At 44.7% G+C, this 17,497-nt stretch overlaps 1 protein-coding gene across 1 annotated transcript in view; it reads right to left on the reverse strand.

Annotated features, from left to right (window-relative positions):
- GLUD1 (glutamate dehydrogenase 1) overlaps positions 1–17,497 on the reverse strand; it is a 202,317-nt gene that overhangs the window by 97,791 nt on the left and 87,029 nt on the right. Inside the window, exon 6 of the mRNA XM_078643307.1 lies at positions 3,616–3,795. Within this exon, the coding sequence (XP_078499433.1) occupies positions 3,616–3,795 (180 nt within the window). The remainder of the gene's footprint in view (positions 1–3,615; positions 3,796–17,497) is intronic.

The following is a 17,497-nucleotide window of genomic DNA, read 5'->3' on the forward strand; positions in this document are numbered from 1 at the left end:
ACTGGGAGGATCTGACTTGGAAGGGATGGAGGGGGAGCAGTTTGGGGCCTGACCAGACTTCTGGCCTGCAAACCCACGGGGGTCGGGGTGAATCACGACCACAGCCATGCAGAGGTTGCTGAACTCACAGTCCTCTGGCTTCGGTAGGATTAGCGCAGACAACTTGCAGCAGCACTTGTGCAATCCTTCACCAAAGCAAATAGGAGTAATGGTCCAGAAGGCATGCAATGTTTACAGACCGCAATGCGAGGCTGGTGGAAGAGACGATCTTACGAAAGCTGTCCGGCCTTTTGGATTCCCTATTCGGGGGTGCAGAACGGAACATGTCATGGGAAGTGGAGGCTTGGAGCACCGGTGTGAGGAGAGGAAAGCTTGGTCGCTCCGTGCAGGGCGAAGGTGGCAGGTGATAGTGCTGATCACAGGAGCCCCTGTGCTGGGCTTGGAACAGGTGCCCAATAGAACATCTGTCAAGGCCTCGTTGAATGGCAGCAAGACCTGACAAGACATAGGTCGTGACTGCCACCGTAGGAGGCTACAGGTCAAAAACATCTGCCAACCTATGCACCACCACTGCGAATGAAGCCCCCTCCTCTGTAGCCAGGTTAGGGGGGAGACTGCAAGCCAGGCTCTTGTGTCAAAACCACTGGCATCACCCAGGTCCTCGTACCAGTCCATTTCTTCAACGGAAATCAAGATTTCTATGGGATCCGACTGCCCCTCCAAATCCTCATTCAATCCTAACCCCTCAGAATAAGGTATGGCATGAATCCCAACGGCTCAGAGCAGCAGCGGACACCCAACCAGCTCCATGCGGTCTGGAGTAAGGATGGGGGGCCCACCAGTGGGTGAATGTGACAGAAGTTTGTGTCGGACACTGCCATCGGGGAAGGTCAAGGTGGTACAACTGCCACAGGACCAGATCCAGGAACGGATTCGAGCAGTGTCCTGGGCACCAGGTCCAGGGCAGAACCCATGGGAGCACTATATTTAGGTCCTGAATAAGGCAGTGACACCTCCATTGGTTAGGTAGGCCGAAATATGTAGATCTATTTTCATCGGATATGTGCCGTAAAAATAAATTTTATACTGCAGTTGCACGGTTTTTAATCCGGACACTAGGAGTGAGCTATTATAGTTTCTCTCTCCTAGTAGTTAGTTTTAACATCACATACTCCGCACATTTATTTATTATTTGCTGCTCTGCGCCCACTACTCAACCAGTTTAATGTTTCACATCTTGAGAATTTTAGTATATCCTCTGTAGAGTAGAAATAAAAACATCCGAGCTCCTCCCTCCCAGTGAGCGGGTTGTAGCCCTAAGCGGGGGTAGGTGTCTCCGCCAAGAGGAGAATCCCAGATGATTAAGCATACCACCTCAGTGGGTGATGGAATTTCATCCTAATTAAAGGACTTCTCCATTAGGGACTGAGGGGCATATGTAGGTAATTCACATTTTGCGATTCTCAAATAGCGATTTTTAAGGAATCGCTATTTGAGAATTGCAAAATGGAATGTAGGTAAAAATCGCAATTTTTTTGCGAATCACAAAAATTCCTTAATTGCGATTAGCAAATTGCGAATCGCAATTAAGGAATGAGTGTCCCATTCATTCCTATGGGCCAAGAGGCCCATAGGAATAATTGGGGATACATTCTCAAATTGCGATTTTCTATGAGAAAATCGCAATTTGAGAATCGCAATTCCAAGGGTGCCAGGGTGTCCAAAGGACACCTGTTGCACCCCTGGAATGTGCCTGTAAGTACATGTGGCGCACAGGGCATGTCTGTGCGCCACATGGCACTTGGAATTTAAAAAAAAATAATTTTGAAAGGAAATCGCAAAATACCATCTACTTGGAGTAGGTGGTATTTTGAGATTCCTCAATGTCAAAGGCACTCCTACATAGCATTTAAGGAATCGCAAAATTGCGATTCCTAAAATGCTTGAGCAAAATAAGGAATTGCAATTTTTGCGATTCCTTATTTTGATATGTGGCACCTACATACCAAAAGGCAGTTTGCGAATCGCAAACGCCTACCTACATATGCCCCTGAGAATCTGTGCTTTTGTCAGGTTTGCTCTTTAAGCACGTTAGCCCTGAGGACTCTGTGTTGTACAGCTCCTTCGGGTCACTGTGGGGCCCGAAGGCGCACTGGCAGGGTGAGGCCGCCCAAATATGGCACCTGTGGCGTTATTAAATGTTTTCAACTGGGCGGGGGTCACTCCCGGAAAGGGAGGGAAATGCGGAGCCAACCCAAGTATGCGCTCCGCAGAGTGGGCTTCGAAGGTTGAGACTCCTCCATCTTGTCAGGTGACAAGATGGGGCGAAGTTGAAGCGTTTGACTTCCTATGCTTTTTGTGGTGCTTCTTCCCCGACCTAGACGACTTCGAGTGAGGAGGAAGACTTGGAACCCCCGGAGTAGGTCTCGAACCTTCCTCCCGACCGAGATCCTCGGGGAGATCTGTGGCGCCCAACACCAGGCCACAAGCAGCTGTAGGGACCACTCCCTCGAAGCTTTCATAGACCTAGTCCGGCAGTCAGAGCACGACTTTGGTCATGGTCGCGCTCCAGGCACCAAAGACATTAGATGGGGGTAAGTAACTGACATGGTGCGGTGACAGGCAGTGCACAGTTTGAACCCAGAGGTCTTTTACTGGATATTTCTAAACCAAAAACATCGATAAAGTAAAAAAAAAAAAAGTCTCAAAAAGTGACACGTGGGCCCACTTTTCAATGGATCGACTCTGGCTGGGGTGGAAAGAAAAGAAGGACATCAGCGTGCCGAGGTGACGCCTATATAGACGACGAGGACATCACGTGGCCCAGATGCCTACGAAATCACACGGAGTTGAGAGATGCCACCTATCAGTGCACAGGTGCACGGCTATTAAAAATCTTCGGGATCCAGCCGGACATCTGGAAGTTCTAAGTTAAGAAATCTGCAGCTAGATGGCTATCAGGGAACTGTATATGAATGCTCTGTCATGCCCAATATAGACATAGCAAGCCATCTCAAAGGAAACCACACTCTTGTGGCACATGTATAATGGTATTAATAGACTACCCCATTTACCAGACCATTTCCGCAGCACACAAACATTGCATACACCTTTCACAGATGTCTTATCTAGGGGGATGCAAGGGGTCCCAAATATGGAGAATGTATGAAGTTTTGTGATGAAACTAAAATCCCCAAAAACGCCTGGATACATGCGGTATGCCTGCATGACTGCTTAGTCCTAGAGGAAAAATATAATGTTAAATTGGAAAATGCAACACGAAACAGCTTTGCTAAGCTATGTAAGATTTCTGTCCCAGCACCTCCTCTCAGTCTTGATCAGTACGAGAAGTAATGAATCACAAGCTCTGTGGTAAATTTCAGACAATACAAATATCTATTAAAATACACATTGTGTCCACTACAAATATTGAAAATGGGAATTAGCTCAAACCAATATATCACAAGTATATTTTGAATGGGGCATCAAAGCAATGTTTACCCGTTTCTACTCAACTTAAATTACATCCATTGTGAAAACTAAAATACTTTTAAAAATGAAAAAACATATGCACATTTAAACATATTTCCCAATCCCATCCTGTTCTTAAGTTACCTGAATGACAAACGTCTTATCTCCGAAACCTGGAGTCATTCCCAAGATGCTCATGTAAGATGCTTCGTTGATGAAGTTCTCAATACCATGAAATACCCCACGACCTGTGGCAGAAACACGGCCATGGATACCACCTTGGCTGATGGGTTTTCCAGTTACACAAGCATGGGCATTAATATCCTGCAAGAGAAGCAATCAACTTATTCACACAGTGACACACTGTATTTTAAGAGGTACTTAAGTCAAAACATATAGGTGGTAAAAGCTTTGAGAGCCATAAGTAAAATGATTTATACATATCTGGCAGTACCCTACAGCTGGCATAGAGTTGCTCGGTGTCTCATGAGATATGCCCTGCAGGTGTCACAGATGTACACGAATGGCATTCTCACTTATGTACCCGGCATTAAGGGACCACCATACACAAAAAGTGCTAACGGGAAACCTTGCACGCGACAGGTGGAAAGTTTTCTTGCACACTCCAGGGTACTGCAGTTTGGGATGGAGTACTGTGTGGAGTGAGACCCTTTCGGACACCAACCACACATCTCACCCGATTGAGCACCCATCTTATGCAATTAAAATGGCAATAGATTCTTCTGCCCTCTCTCACTACCATGGCAGCCAACCCTTAACCATAGAAGTATGCCACAGAGGTGGCTTTGTAGAGACGTCTGTTCTGCCATCACAGCAGTGGTGGCCTACCACATTTAAGGACAAGTTATTTTAATTCTAGGGTCTAGTTCAACACATACCATTGACTATAACCCACAGGCTGGCAAGAAGCTGGCCTCATTTAGACATTTTTTGCAGAATCTGGTGCACTCCCTGCAGCAACACCCAAAACAGCTCCTGTATCCAGGGAGAGGGTAAATGCAACTTACAATTATGCATCTGTTCTTGGCATGTAGAGCTGCAGAGTCTCACACTGAGCATTATATCACCACCTGGTGTTGGGCTCAGATGATTGCATGTTGTCGTCTTGGAAGAAAACTTTGTAGTCAGGAGATAGGAGACTCCTCCCTTGGACGACAGTGGGCATGGGCATCTACTCCGTCCTTAGATTGTTTTTCGCCATGATGGGAAATTATGGAGTTAGTAGAAATAGAAAAAAGGGATGTCCATGTGTGTATATCTAATTAAGAGGGAACTGGAACACATAGGTCCCGGGGAGGCGGGCGGGAGGGTGAGACTCTGCAGCTCTACATGCCAAGGGCAGATGCATACTGGTAAGTAGCATTTACCGTTCGAGGAATATGAGCCGCAGATCTCACACTGAGCATTGATTATATAGCAGTGTTTCCCCTAGCGGTGGTCGCCTGTATCTGTTGCAGTACTTTGAAAGAGTTTTGAGGACAGCTTGGCCTACTGCAGCTTGCTGCTTTGCTTGTACATCAACACAATAGTGTTAAGTGAAGGTATGTATTGTAGACCATGTTGCTGCTTTGCATATGTCTTCTAGAGGAATGTTCCCTAAGAAGGCCATAGAGGCTCCTAGTTTGCGTGTGGAGTGCGCTTAAGGAGGAATTGTTAATGTACGTTTTGCTTTTTGATAGCATATTTGAATGCATTTTACAATCCACCTAGCAATTCCAGCTTTAGAGATGGGGTTGCCTTAATGTGGTGGTGAGAAAGCTACAAACAATTGGTTTGTTTTTCGAAAGTTTTTAGTCCTATCAATGTAATAGAGAAGGGCTCTTTTTACGTCTAGGGTGTGTAGAGCTCTTTCTGCTACAGAGTCTGGGTTTTGAAAAAACACTGGCAAATCTACAGATTGTTCTTAGAACCACTTTGTTACAGTGTAGTTGTAAAAAGGGTTCTTGTATAGTGAAAGCCTGAATTTCAGTTACTCTCCTGAGAGTGGTAATAGCAATAAGGAAAGCGGTTTTCCATGTGAGGAATTGCAGTTCACATTTGTGTAAAGGTTCAAAAGGGGGTCCCATGAGCCTAGAAAGAACAGCGTTTAGGTTCAACACTGGAGAGAGTGGTAACCTAGGAGGGACAATTCTTTTCAATCCTTCTATAAATGCTTTAATTGCAGGTACTCTAAATGACAGATGTGGTCTATTTTGTAGGTACGCTGCAATGGCTGCAAGATGAAGCCTTATATATGAATATGATATATTTTATATTTGTAAGTGTAGAAGGTAGCAGATAATATTCTGAATAGAAGCATCCAGTGGATCAATTTGATTATTGTTGCAGTAAATAGCAAATTTCTTCCATTTTGCTGCACAGCAGGCTCTAGTAGTAGGTGGTTTGGCTTCCTTAATGATATTCATACAGTCTGGTGGTAGGTTAAGGTAACCAAACTAAGACTTCAGGAGCCAGATCGCTAGATTCAGTTGATTTGGATCTGGATGTCTGATCTTCATGGTTCTGCGTTAGCATGGATGGTGTCGGACACAGTTTTTGGTGTGGAACTATTGAAGAGTACTAGCAGCGTTGTGAACCACGGTTGTCGTGCCCATGTGGGAGCTACTAGGATCATCTTGAGAGACTTGTCTTAGCTTGCGTACAACTAGTGGTATTAGTGGGAGTGGCGGAAAAGCGTACGCAAATCTGCCTGACAAGTTCATCCATATCGCATTGCCTTTGGACAACGGGTGTGGAAACCTGGCGGCGAAGGTTGGGCATTTTGCGTTTGTGTGTGGCGAACAGATCGATGTCTGGATGACCCCACTTGTGAAAGAATGGTATGAGAACTTGCTGATGTAGTTCCCATTCGTGAATCTGTTGTGTCTGCTGACTTAACAGATCTGCTATCTGACTGTGAACTGCTGGAAGGTGTTCTGCTAGCAGATATATTTTTTGTGGAAAGGCACATCTCCAAATGCTCTGCACGCTGGGACAGTTGCAGAGAGTGTGTCCCCCCCCCCTGTTTTTGAATGTAGTACATGGCTGTCATGTTGTCCGGACGGATCAGGACAGTTTTGTTCTGTACATGTACTTGGAAGGACTGGAGTGCTAGGAATATTGCTAGCAGCTCTAGGTGATTGATGTGGAGCACTTTTTGTTGAGTGGTCCATTTCTCTTGAGTTGTATGGTGTAGGAGATGGGCTCCCAATCATAATAGGGATGCATCTGTTGTAAGTACGATTTGTGGAACAGGCTTGAGGAATTGCCGCCCTCTGGATAAGTTTTTGGTGTTCCACCACTGCAGAGACCGATGTGTGCAGCTGTCTAACACCAGGTCTGCAAGTTATCCTTGAGCTTGGTTCCACTGATGTGCTAGACATTCTTGCAATGGGTGCATTTGCAGTCTTGCATATGGAACACTAATTCCAAAAGCAAATTAATTGAATCCAAATGATTCCATCATGCCTATTAGTTGCATGAACACTCTGGCTGGGAGAGAGTGTTGTGTTTGAAACTTTGTGACTAAGGCTTGAATGCTCTGTATCCTGGCTGGACTGGGATAAGCTAGAGCTGTAGCTGTGTTTATTGTAACCCCTAGGTATCGATGTACATGAGAGGGCTGAAAATGTGACTTGGTGTAGTTGATTGTGAAATACAAGTTGTGCAATGTTTGAATCGTTTGTAATGTGTGTTGGGCACACTGATTGAACGACTTGGCTTTTATGAGCCAATCGTTTAGGTACGGGAAGACATGGATGTGTTGTCTTCGGAGATGTGCTGCTACTACTGCTAGGCACTTTGTAAACACTCTTGGTGCAGTTGTGACTCCGAATGGAAGGACTTTGAACTGATAGTGTTGTCCTTCTAGTACAAACCTCAGATACTTCCTGTGAGAAGGATGTATGGGAATGTGGAAGTAGGGTGTCCTTGAGATCTAGCGTAGTAAAGAAATCGCCTTGTTGCAACAATGGGAGCACTTGTTGTAAAGTGATCATATGAAAATGATCCGAGTGTATATATAGATTGAGGGGCCCGAGGTCGAGAATTAGTCTTAGCGTCCCGTCATTCTTGGGTATTAGGAAATACAGAGAGCAAACCCCTGTTCCTTGATGTTGTAATGGAATTATTTCTATTGATAGAACCTCTTGTTTGAGCAGCGTTAGATGTTCTGTAGACATTGGACGCTGTCTGGGTGGTATATGTGGAGGGGTAGCTGTATGTTCTAGGCAGTAGCCATACTGGATAATTTGTCTTACCTACTTGTCTGTTGTGATGGAATTCCAGACAGGTAGGAACTGTGTTAGTCTGCCCCCTACAGGAGTGGAATGCTGTTGGGGAATAAGGAGGAAGTCACTGTTTTGTGTTGGGAGGTTTAATTGTTATTTCCTCGACCTCTTCCCTTGTTGTTGCCTCTATAGCCTCCTCTTAAATATCCTCTATTGGAGGATGTTTGTGTATTGGTTTTAAAGGAAGCTGAATGGTCTGCTCCAGCTTTTTTGGAGACTCTTCGTGTAAAAGGAGTTACAAAAGGAGCCTCGTGATTGGGTGGACTGCAGAGCTCCATAGATTTGGCTGTATCAGTGTCTTTCTTCATTTTAAGTGCGGTGTCTACCTCTGGACCAAACAATTGTTGTTGGTTGAATAGCTGATTTAAGATGGTTGTTTGCACTTCCTGCTTAAATCCTGAACTGCGTAGCCATGCATGGCATCTAAGTAGGACACAAGTGTTTATTGCTCTAGATGCAGTGTCTGCTACATCTAGTGCACACTTGATTGAGGCATTTAAGATTAGCTTACCCTCATGTAGAAGGTCATTTGCCTGTGCTTTATATTGGTCAGGTAGATGTTGTAAAAGTGTTTCTAACTGATCATAGTGAGCCCTGTCGTATTTTGCGAGGAGGGCTTGTGTGTTAGCTATGCGCCATGTATTGCTAGCTTGGGCAGCTATTCTCTTGCCTGAAGCGTCTTATTTTTTATTGCTTATCAGGAGGTGGTGCTTCACCTGATGTTTGGGAGTTTGCTCGTTTTCTGGCGTTTAAAACGGCTAGGGAATCGAAGGGTAGCTGTCCCTTAATGTAGGCAGGATCCCCAGGAGCAGGTCTGTACTTTCTCTATTCTTGGATTTATGATCCTAGCTCATACAGGATCTTTAAACACTCCTGGGGCATGCGTAATTACCCCTTTAATCATAGGTAGTATTTGAACTGACTTTTAGGAGAGTTCAAAAGTATCTAGCAAAAAATCTTCTGCCTCATCCGAGTGCATTGTAACATTCTAATAGATGGCAGTCCTATTGAGTAAGTGTCCAAAACCAATATTATCTTCTATGTGGGTCAGGGATATCTGGTACATCCTGTGGGTTTGGGTACTCCCAGTCTGATGTAACACTTGGGTAGGGAAAAGTCATCTGGGTCTCCCCCCTTCACCTAGGTTATACTTCTCATCATTCTGAGTTGGTGTATGTGGAAATGAAGAATGAGGAGGAGAATTTTGAGGTGAAAGGTTTGAAGGAAGAGGAGGTGAAGAAGGTACAGAAGAAGGGTGCATAGGTGATGTGGCAAAATCCTTCTTGACAGGCACTGGAGGTGTAGGTGCTGTATCTAACTTCCTCTTTCTGTGTGGCATAGTAGAAACATGTCCTGTTTGTGGATCAATGTAGATCCTTTTTTTTTGCAAAGGATCAGGTTGAAAAATCTCTTCTTGAGGAACCTCTTTCGGCGCCAATTTGTTCGGTTCCTGGCATGGTTGTAGCTTGTCTTTAGCCTTAGGAGCTGTTCTAGAGTGCTTTGGCGTAGGTTTCGGCACAGAAGATATGGTCTTTGGAGTCGAGGCCTGTTTCGTGGGCTTGGAAGCATCGGAAGCAGGCTTTGTAGGTTTTGGCACCGAAGATTACAGGCTGGAAGCGGTTTTGGTCTACTTGGACGAGTCGGAAACAGGCTTCATTGTTTACGGAGCCATCCTGTCTTTATGAGTCGATGGTTTCTGAGTGTGTTACGGAATCGGGACTTTTGGGTTTCGGTGCCGAGGGAGCTGGTGGTATCGGCACGTGCAGTTTGCTCGGTATGGAGCTACGGGAAGGCTTTAATATTTTCTTCGGAGCCGGGCTCGATGGCGGGGATTTCGAAGTAGTGTTTTGGTCGCGACTGGGCCCCGAAGGCGGAGTTTTGACCTTCGCCTTCGATTTAGGTGTTGGGCTGGGGTAGGGGCAGTAGTACTCACGCGTTGACCAGAAGGTATGGAATCATCAGCGTCGTCTGCCTCAGATACGATCTGGGGATCGGAATCTTCCTCTGGGACGCATGGACCTTCAAAGACATCCACCGGTTCCGGAGCACATCTCTGTATATCGTGTCGACGGGCCCTCCGATCTCGAATGGTCTTCTTGGATCGAAGAGATGCACAAGCTGTTCAGCTTGATTCGTCATGTTCTGGCAATAAGCACAGGTTATACACCTTGTGATGGTCGCTGTGTGGAAATTTTGCTCCACACTCGGAGAATCTCTTGAACGGCATCCTTTCCATGAGTTGTAGGCCTCACGGCGTGGATAGGCCCAATGGCCCGCGTCGACGACCGGAATCGATCTGATGAAGTCGAGTCGATAGTTATTAATATCGAAAGTTGTTTCGTAAAGTTTTTACGCGTCGAACTACTGGAAAAGTAGATTTCGAACCGGAGCAGAACATTTTCATCCGAACCCCGTGGTGGAAAAAAACAAAGTATTGAGTCGATGCCATGCGAACGATTGTCCAAGGGAGGAGTCGCCTATCTCGTGACTACAAAGGCCTCTTCCAAGACGACAACATGCAATCATCCGAACCCAACACCAGGTGGCGACCTAATGCTCAGTGTGAGATCTACAGCTCATATGCCTCAAACATAAGATTTTTGGGGATGGGACGGTGGTGGGCACAGCAACAGCAGGCATGCCATAGGTTTATCACGTCAGAATGTAGGTGTATTCTCCCAGCGTATGTGGAAGATCTGTGGACTATTTGGGAATGGGATCACCAAAGCAAAGACAAATAGGATAAAACACTTGGAGATTGCAATCTGAGGGGTTGAGCTACATAGGATGGCCTTCTCTAACACCTTTCTCCGAGGCACTCTATTTTCCAGCGAGCTTTAACCTAACAGCGGCGCTGGATCAAGTCAGGAAAATCACCATCCCTCATGCTATGAAAGAGAGGCAGTTGCAAGAGGAGGGCGTATGGACAGCTGCCAAAATTGGTGGTTGTTCGGTTATCGCAGACCACTAAATCAAGCCCACTGATCAACCCGAACCAATATACCAAACTGAAAACCCAAATATCTTGAAAACGTGGGGGGGGGGGGGGGGGGGGGGGGGGAATCATGCAGTTGCTTAGCCAATTTCAGCAAGAGATGTGGTACCAAGAAAAGCCTGATGGCGTTTTTCGGAATGGCAATGCAGTCTACGTGGACAATTAGCATATGCTGAACTAGAGTATATGCATTGTATTATCCATCTAGCCAGATTTAATTTGGATAAGGGTTTCCTCCAATTTCGAATGGCAAACCCATAAAAGGCATTTGTGACAATGTAATAAATAACTTCTTACATGAACCGGTTTCTAATGAGCACTCTGCTGCTGATCACTTTAGTAGTATCAAAAGAGACAACCTTGAGCAATACTAATTGTGTGCTCACAATTCTATTCTAATACCACCTTTGTGTATTTGTAGGTGAGCTCAACCATAAATAGGTATTGTGTTGTGGTTCACTTCGATGGGAGCCATTTGACAGTGTGGCAATTTGGACCTATCTTAAAGAACAGTTAATTACCACGAAGCATTAAATCAATGGAGGTAGTTTTCCAAGTCTATTGCTATTATAACGTATCCTATATTCAGTAGTGGTAGCACAACCAGCAGCATGGTTGTGAGCCTTAGCATTCTGGCCTTTCATTCGAATGTGCTTAAATCCAAAATACAGATCACAGAAAAAAGATGCCCAACATCTTCCCTGATCTAGGGTCTGAATAGTCTTCATGGTTTGTCAACTCAATCTGCTGTGAATTCTTGCACTAGCACTTGATGCTCTCTTGTGTTCCTCTATGAAGAGGAATTTGAATTGCTCTTCAGGTTTTGGTCGTGCAATAAGTGAGCTAGGAGGAGCCTGCACAAGTGGAAGACTGACTCCAAAAAAGTGATAGATATTTTTGGCATACTTCAAGGCAATGGAAGTAAAGACTGGACATAACCATTGAAACATTATGGCAGGCAATGTTAATAGTACTTTGTAATCTAAATATTTTTATGGTGATTGCACAACTTACAGCTTTGAGGCACCTAGTATACAGAAGACTTGACACAGGAGAATATCTACTCTTTACAAAAAGTTGCAACTGGAAATTGATCCAATACAAAGGAAGGACAGAGTGACCCGCTACTTTTTTTAAAGACAAATCAGCCTCAAACCCTTTGTGCTCCTTTTGTATTTTAGAATCACAACCATATGAAATTGCTGCTTATACACAAGACAAAACAATAAGATGCTTAGAGGAGAGCTTAATATTGGAAATAAACAAATCTATTCAAGTTGACTTGGAGCGGGGGGGGCTACTAAAAGACTTTCCCACAGTCCATGCAATTAATTTTCGAAATAGCTCAGAGAGCAGGAAACTGCACAGTCGACTATGCCAAGTACTGCAATAGAAAGTGTTCTAACAGACAATAGTAACAAAGCAGCTAGATCGGCAATCTGCCATCTTGTGCTAAAATGTCTGCCAAGAAGCTGATTCAGCATCTGAGTGAGAGGAAGGATTGGCACACATACTGGTATATTTGCTTTTAGATTGCCAAAATAAAAGAATTATAATAATAAGTAACATCTAAGTCAAATTCAAATGGCAGACAAGTGCAATGTGTTCAATAATATTAGATCATGTTTCATTTCATACATAAGGAGGCATTAAGTTAAGTGAAAGGATTTCGAATACAATAAAAAATACTTCTCGTTTGCTGAACTAAGGAACTGAAGAGGTGAAAAAACAGGTTAACCACCAAGAAGGAGACTATTATGCATGGTGCCTGGATCCCCTGCTCAGTGCAAGTTGGGACATCTCCCTTGCCAGCAGTAGAGATGCAAATGGAATGAATGGTGGGGGAGGGGACAGAAAAATGTCTGGGTGGCCTGCTGGAAGTAGAATGTAAAGTTACTCGATGGAAGGACCCCAAGCTTTGCCATGTCGATAAAAACAGGTTGTGGGAGAAATCTATGCAGGCTAAGGGTCAGCAGGACAGAATAGGTGCCCTAGCATCAGGAAGGCAGGACCGATATTACGACAAGCCTTGAAGTAGCTGGGTGCAGGTTGAATGTTCCCTAAAACACCCCACAGGACCCAAAAGCCAGAATTCTGGCAAGATCAAGGTGGGAAATAGCGACTCTCCTCCAGGACAGACTGGGGCGACAGCGTCCAGCGACAGTGAAATGTTGCCAGTTAGAACCAGTTTTCAGGGCAGATAAATAGAAAAGGTGACACCTGCCTTGACTACAATCTGCATTAACACACTTGCAATGAACTCTGCTCTCCCCTCTAGCAAGTGTGTGTATGTGTGGGGTGTAAAGGGGCAGACAGAGCAAGTCGGAATGAAAGTTAACTCGTGCAGACAAAAGCAGTGCTTTTGAAAAGTTCACATGAGATAAGAGCACAGCTAAGTAGAAAAACACCTCTTGCCCATATCTCTGCCATGCCGGTGTTCTCGCAGAGGTCTTAGAGTTAGGTCTCCTTCGCAATAAACTTTAAAAAAATGTTTTTTTTAAGAATATAAAAGAGGTCACTACCCTACTATTTGTGAAAGTGGAAGCTCTGAAGAAATTTAAACCACTCAAGAAAACGTCTCCTGATTAACTTTGCTGAGCGCAAGCGAAAGATTGAAGAGAAAATCTTGGGTGCATATGGAGGGGTTTCAGACTGGTTTAGTAGGAGCAGTAACCCATCAAGCACGTTCTGGCTTACCCTCGTATGTAGGATGCCTGTCTGGCTACGGCCCTAGCTATGACCACACTAGGGCTCCTTCAGCTTAAGTGGAAATGGGGGTGAAAACTCCTTCTTAAACATGTGTCCACTTTCGGGCCAACAGGAGTAGGATAAAGGGGTAAATGATTGTGCAGTTAAGGCTTAGTTTGAAAACATTTTGCCCCCACCACTTAGCTCACTCAGGTATATATTTACATGTGGAGGCACCATCCCTGCTCGGACTTACTTTCCTTCTCCAACTCTTCTTTCGCTCACTTGGCCCGATATGACTTTTTTTACCAGTTTTCCAGACTTGTGCTTGGCGGCATTTTGATAGCTCTGCCTTCTGTAATCACTCCCTTTTCTGGTGTAAACTCACACAACCCCTGTAGCTAGGAATGTGTGATGTACCTGCCTTAGGTACTCCTACAGCAAGTTTCCAGCACCCCATGATCTCCCTTCAACCCCCCCCCCCGCCCCCCCAAAACAGTGCCTCTGTGGTGGCGTACTTCTGGATGGGCCCAATGTACATACCTAGATTGTAACAGTGCCTCAAAGGGTCCAGTCAACGCAAATTGGTTTCTCCTTTAACATTCCTCCTACCACCATGCTACATTTGCTGCGACCCAAGACAAGATAAAAGCACCTACAAGGTCATTCATATGTAACACCTAAACACTTCACACACAGGTTCAAAACAATAGACAACACGGTCTACCAACAACCCACACATTATAGCTTGCAGGCATAGTGGGCAAGTGCCTCAAGACTCCAAATAAGGGGTAGTAAATGTTATAAAAATACTACAATGCTGTTTTCACACACAAGCGTTAAACTTTGCGCATCTTAACAGTTAGCCATACTGATCTACTAGGCTGTGTGGTCTTCAGAGATACATTTCATGAAGGGCAGGTGCCAATATACTCTGCATCTTGTAGAACACTAGGTTATTAACTTTAGCTAAAATGTCATGAGTTAAAACTTTAAAAAAAATATTGCAAAATATTAGTGTCTGTAAGGAAAGGATTCCAGCTGTACTAAATGTGTAGTGAAGTCATCAACCGAATATTAGAATAGAATAATCAACATGTTAAAATGACAGCTAGGAAGTGATTCTCCCATCCATTAAGCTATACACGATTCAAACAAGTAAATTACGCTTAAATAATTTAGAATATGCCCTGGTGATGCTCTGTTTAACCGGGAATACTAGTGAGTGAGCAGATTCCGGTTGTCACAGCAAGAAAATATGGCCCCAGCTCAGCACAGTAATTAAGCCCTGAGCTTTCAGCAACAACCACTGTTTTGCCTTCAAGCATGCAGAGACCTTGTCATGACTGGTTTACATATTGTAGCACATTTGAGGAACAACATTAAATAATAAAAAATGTAGCCACAGTCTCCAGGAATGACAAGCAGATGAAAATCCCACTGAGAGGTTTAACACTTGAAACTGCTGAAAATGCCTGTATTCTTAAAAAGGGCAACGTGAAGAAAGAACATGAATTCAATGTGTTCTGGACCTGCTTACTGGCATTTGAGCTACGTTTTTAGTAATGTTCACCAGTAAGGAAGCATCAAAAACAAGAAAGAGGAACCAGAGATATAACGTGCAAGAAAGGAAAAAAATTGTCTAAAACTGGTTCCTGGCCTAAGCCTGGAGGCAAGCAAGCACATTTACAAGCAAGTTAGTGGGAAGATGTAGGTCATCGAGGGAGTTTAAGTCTCTGAGAGCAGCCAATTTTAAAAGAATGGCCTTCCTATCCCGGTGGCTGGTCTACCTTACTCCGAAAGCACTCAAGAAAAGGTACACGGAAGCCGTAAATAGGTGCTTCTGATGTCAGGCGGAAGGAGAAGGGGGCTGGCTCCATATTTTTTTTTACATGTCCTAGGTTGGGGTCTTTTTGGGAGGCAATCTTCTTAGCCCTAAGTCAGGCATTTGAAAAGAGGGTATTGCCAGAGGGAATGTTGCCCTGTTCGGAATTTGTAAAGATAGCAATTTTAACAGAAGCTGAAGCAACTTTCCTCGATTACTTCCGTCTAGGGATGTACCCACTTATGATAAATGGTTAAACAAAAATGAAAAGGACGCAGGCTTTTGAAGAAGTCTACACAAGACGGGTTGGTGCTTCCAGGAAATTCAACAAGAATTGGAAGTTAAGTAATTTGGAAAATCCGGTAGAGGGATAGTACTACCTGAAATTTTGAGTCTACCTTGCATTCTAATATTCTTGTATTTTTAGAATGTTTGGAGAAATGAGAAATATGCTGTTAGGCACTTTAGCACTTTAATATTGCAACTTAGCATCTTTGCACTAGCACTTGCACTTTTTTCTCTGCTATATAATCTTCTATCATTCTGTTTTAGATATTTGGGATAGCTGTAGTAAAAAACAAAAAAAAAAAGTCTTCCTGCGTCCATTTTGTCATCCGTTTTAACTTTGAAAGATGAAGTTATCGTTAGTGTTAATGTTTGCTCATATGTTATTTAATGTTCTCGATGCACTAGACGTGGGATAAGACACAAAGAATAATTGAGCACATTAGTTTGCCATTTCTTTGTACTGCTCAAGTACTTTGGCACCCAATGAAAAAAAAAAAAAAGGACTGGCTAGATTTCCTAATTAAAAGGGGAGCACAGAGGAGGAAGGTGGGAGGAGGCTTTTATGTCCTTTTCCTGGCATCGAAACCAAACCCATGAGAGGAGAACAATAAAGGGATCTGAATGTGCTATTGGAAGTCTGTGCTACCCCCTGCTTGTGTCCCAGATTATATAACCGTTTCTAGGAAAAAAAAATAAAAAAAAAAATAAAAAAAAGGATTGTCCATTTATTCAAAATGTTTTCAGTACCGAAACCATCGAGATGGTAGAATAGAAAGTCTTGGCAAAGCAAAGGCTGTGTAGAGACAGACATTTTTTCACAACAAAATTTTTTTTATTTATTGGCAGGATCGGGCAAGTAATATGCGTGGCTCCCCACAGTCAGGAGAACACCACCAAACATCATGATAGCATGACAGCACAGGACCAAGTGACCAACCAGTCAGTCATGAAAGATAGATAAACATTAACAGCACGATGCCTTCCCCCATCCTCAAAAACCCCAACTACCCACTCCTCCCAACCCCACCCCTGTGTCCCACCCCACCCCTCGCACGCGTGTAACAACTGCTGCACGTTTCAACATGAGATAGGATTCGTGGCAAAATGCAAGGACTCGCCAATAACAGACTTCTAGGGATCTTCCTCCAGTTCCGCTGGAGGGTCAAGTGTCAGCCCCCTATACTCAGCCCACCTCTTCCAGATCTTGAAATGTTTGCGGGGGCAACCGCGCGCCTCAAATACCGGCCGTTCCAGGCCCATGCAAAAGTCCAATCCGGCCCTCCACGCACACAGGGGGGGAGCCCTCACATCCTTCCACGCTCGGGCCAGGTCCCTCTTGGCCACCACTAGACCCAGGAGCAGGAGATGCCGTTTGTATATGTTTCCACCAACCCCCTCCAAGACGTGTAGGAGGCCTAGGCGATGGGTACGAGGAAGAGTCCAACACAACACTTCCGACAAACAGCCCCACACACCCCTCCAGAACCCCACCAGCCTCGGGCACGACCACATCGTATGAAGCAAATCGCCCACTGCATTCCCGCAGCGCAAACATTCAGGGGACTCAATCAAGCCAGCCTTCCACAGTCGTTCACGGGTGAAGTAGGCCCTATGGAGAATCTTGAACTGGATTAGCCTAAGCCGCATGGCAATGGCCGCACCTTTAGGGGACTCCAGAGCCTCCCTCCAGTCATCCTCGTCAAGGGGGCCAACGTCAGCTTCCCAAGCCGTCTTCAACGAAAGAAGGGTGGAGGAGCAATGAGTGACCAAAGTCTGATAGATGCGAGAGACTTTCTTATCACCCAAATCACCCATAAAGACCTTTGCCTCAATGGGACTAAACTCTGGAAGGGAAGCTAAGGTGACAATGCTGGGCATCAGCGCATGGCGAAGTTGCAAATATCGGAAAAATTGGGACTGGGGCATATCAAACTCAGCGCT

This window comes from Lissotriton helveticus, chromosome 5_1 (assembly GCF_964261635.1).
Source record: "Lissotriton helveticus chromosome 5_1, aLisHel1.1, whole genome shotgun sequence".
In the NCBI taxonomy this organism is placed as follows: Eukaryota; Metazoa; Chordata; class Amphibia; order Caudata; family Salamandridae; genus Lissotriton; species Lissotriton helveticus.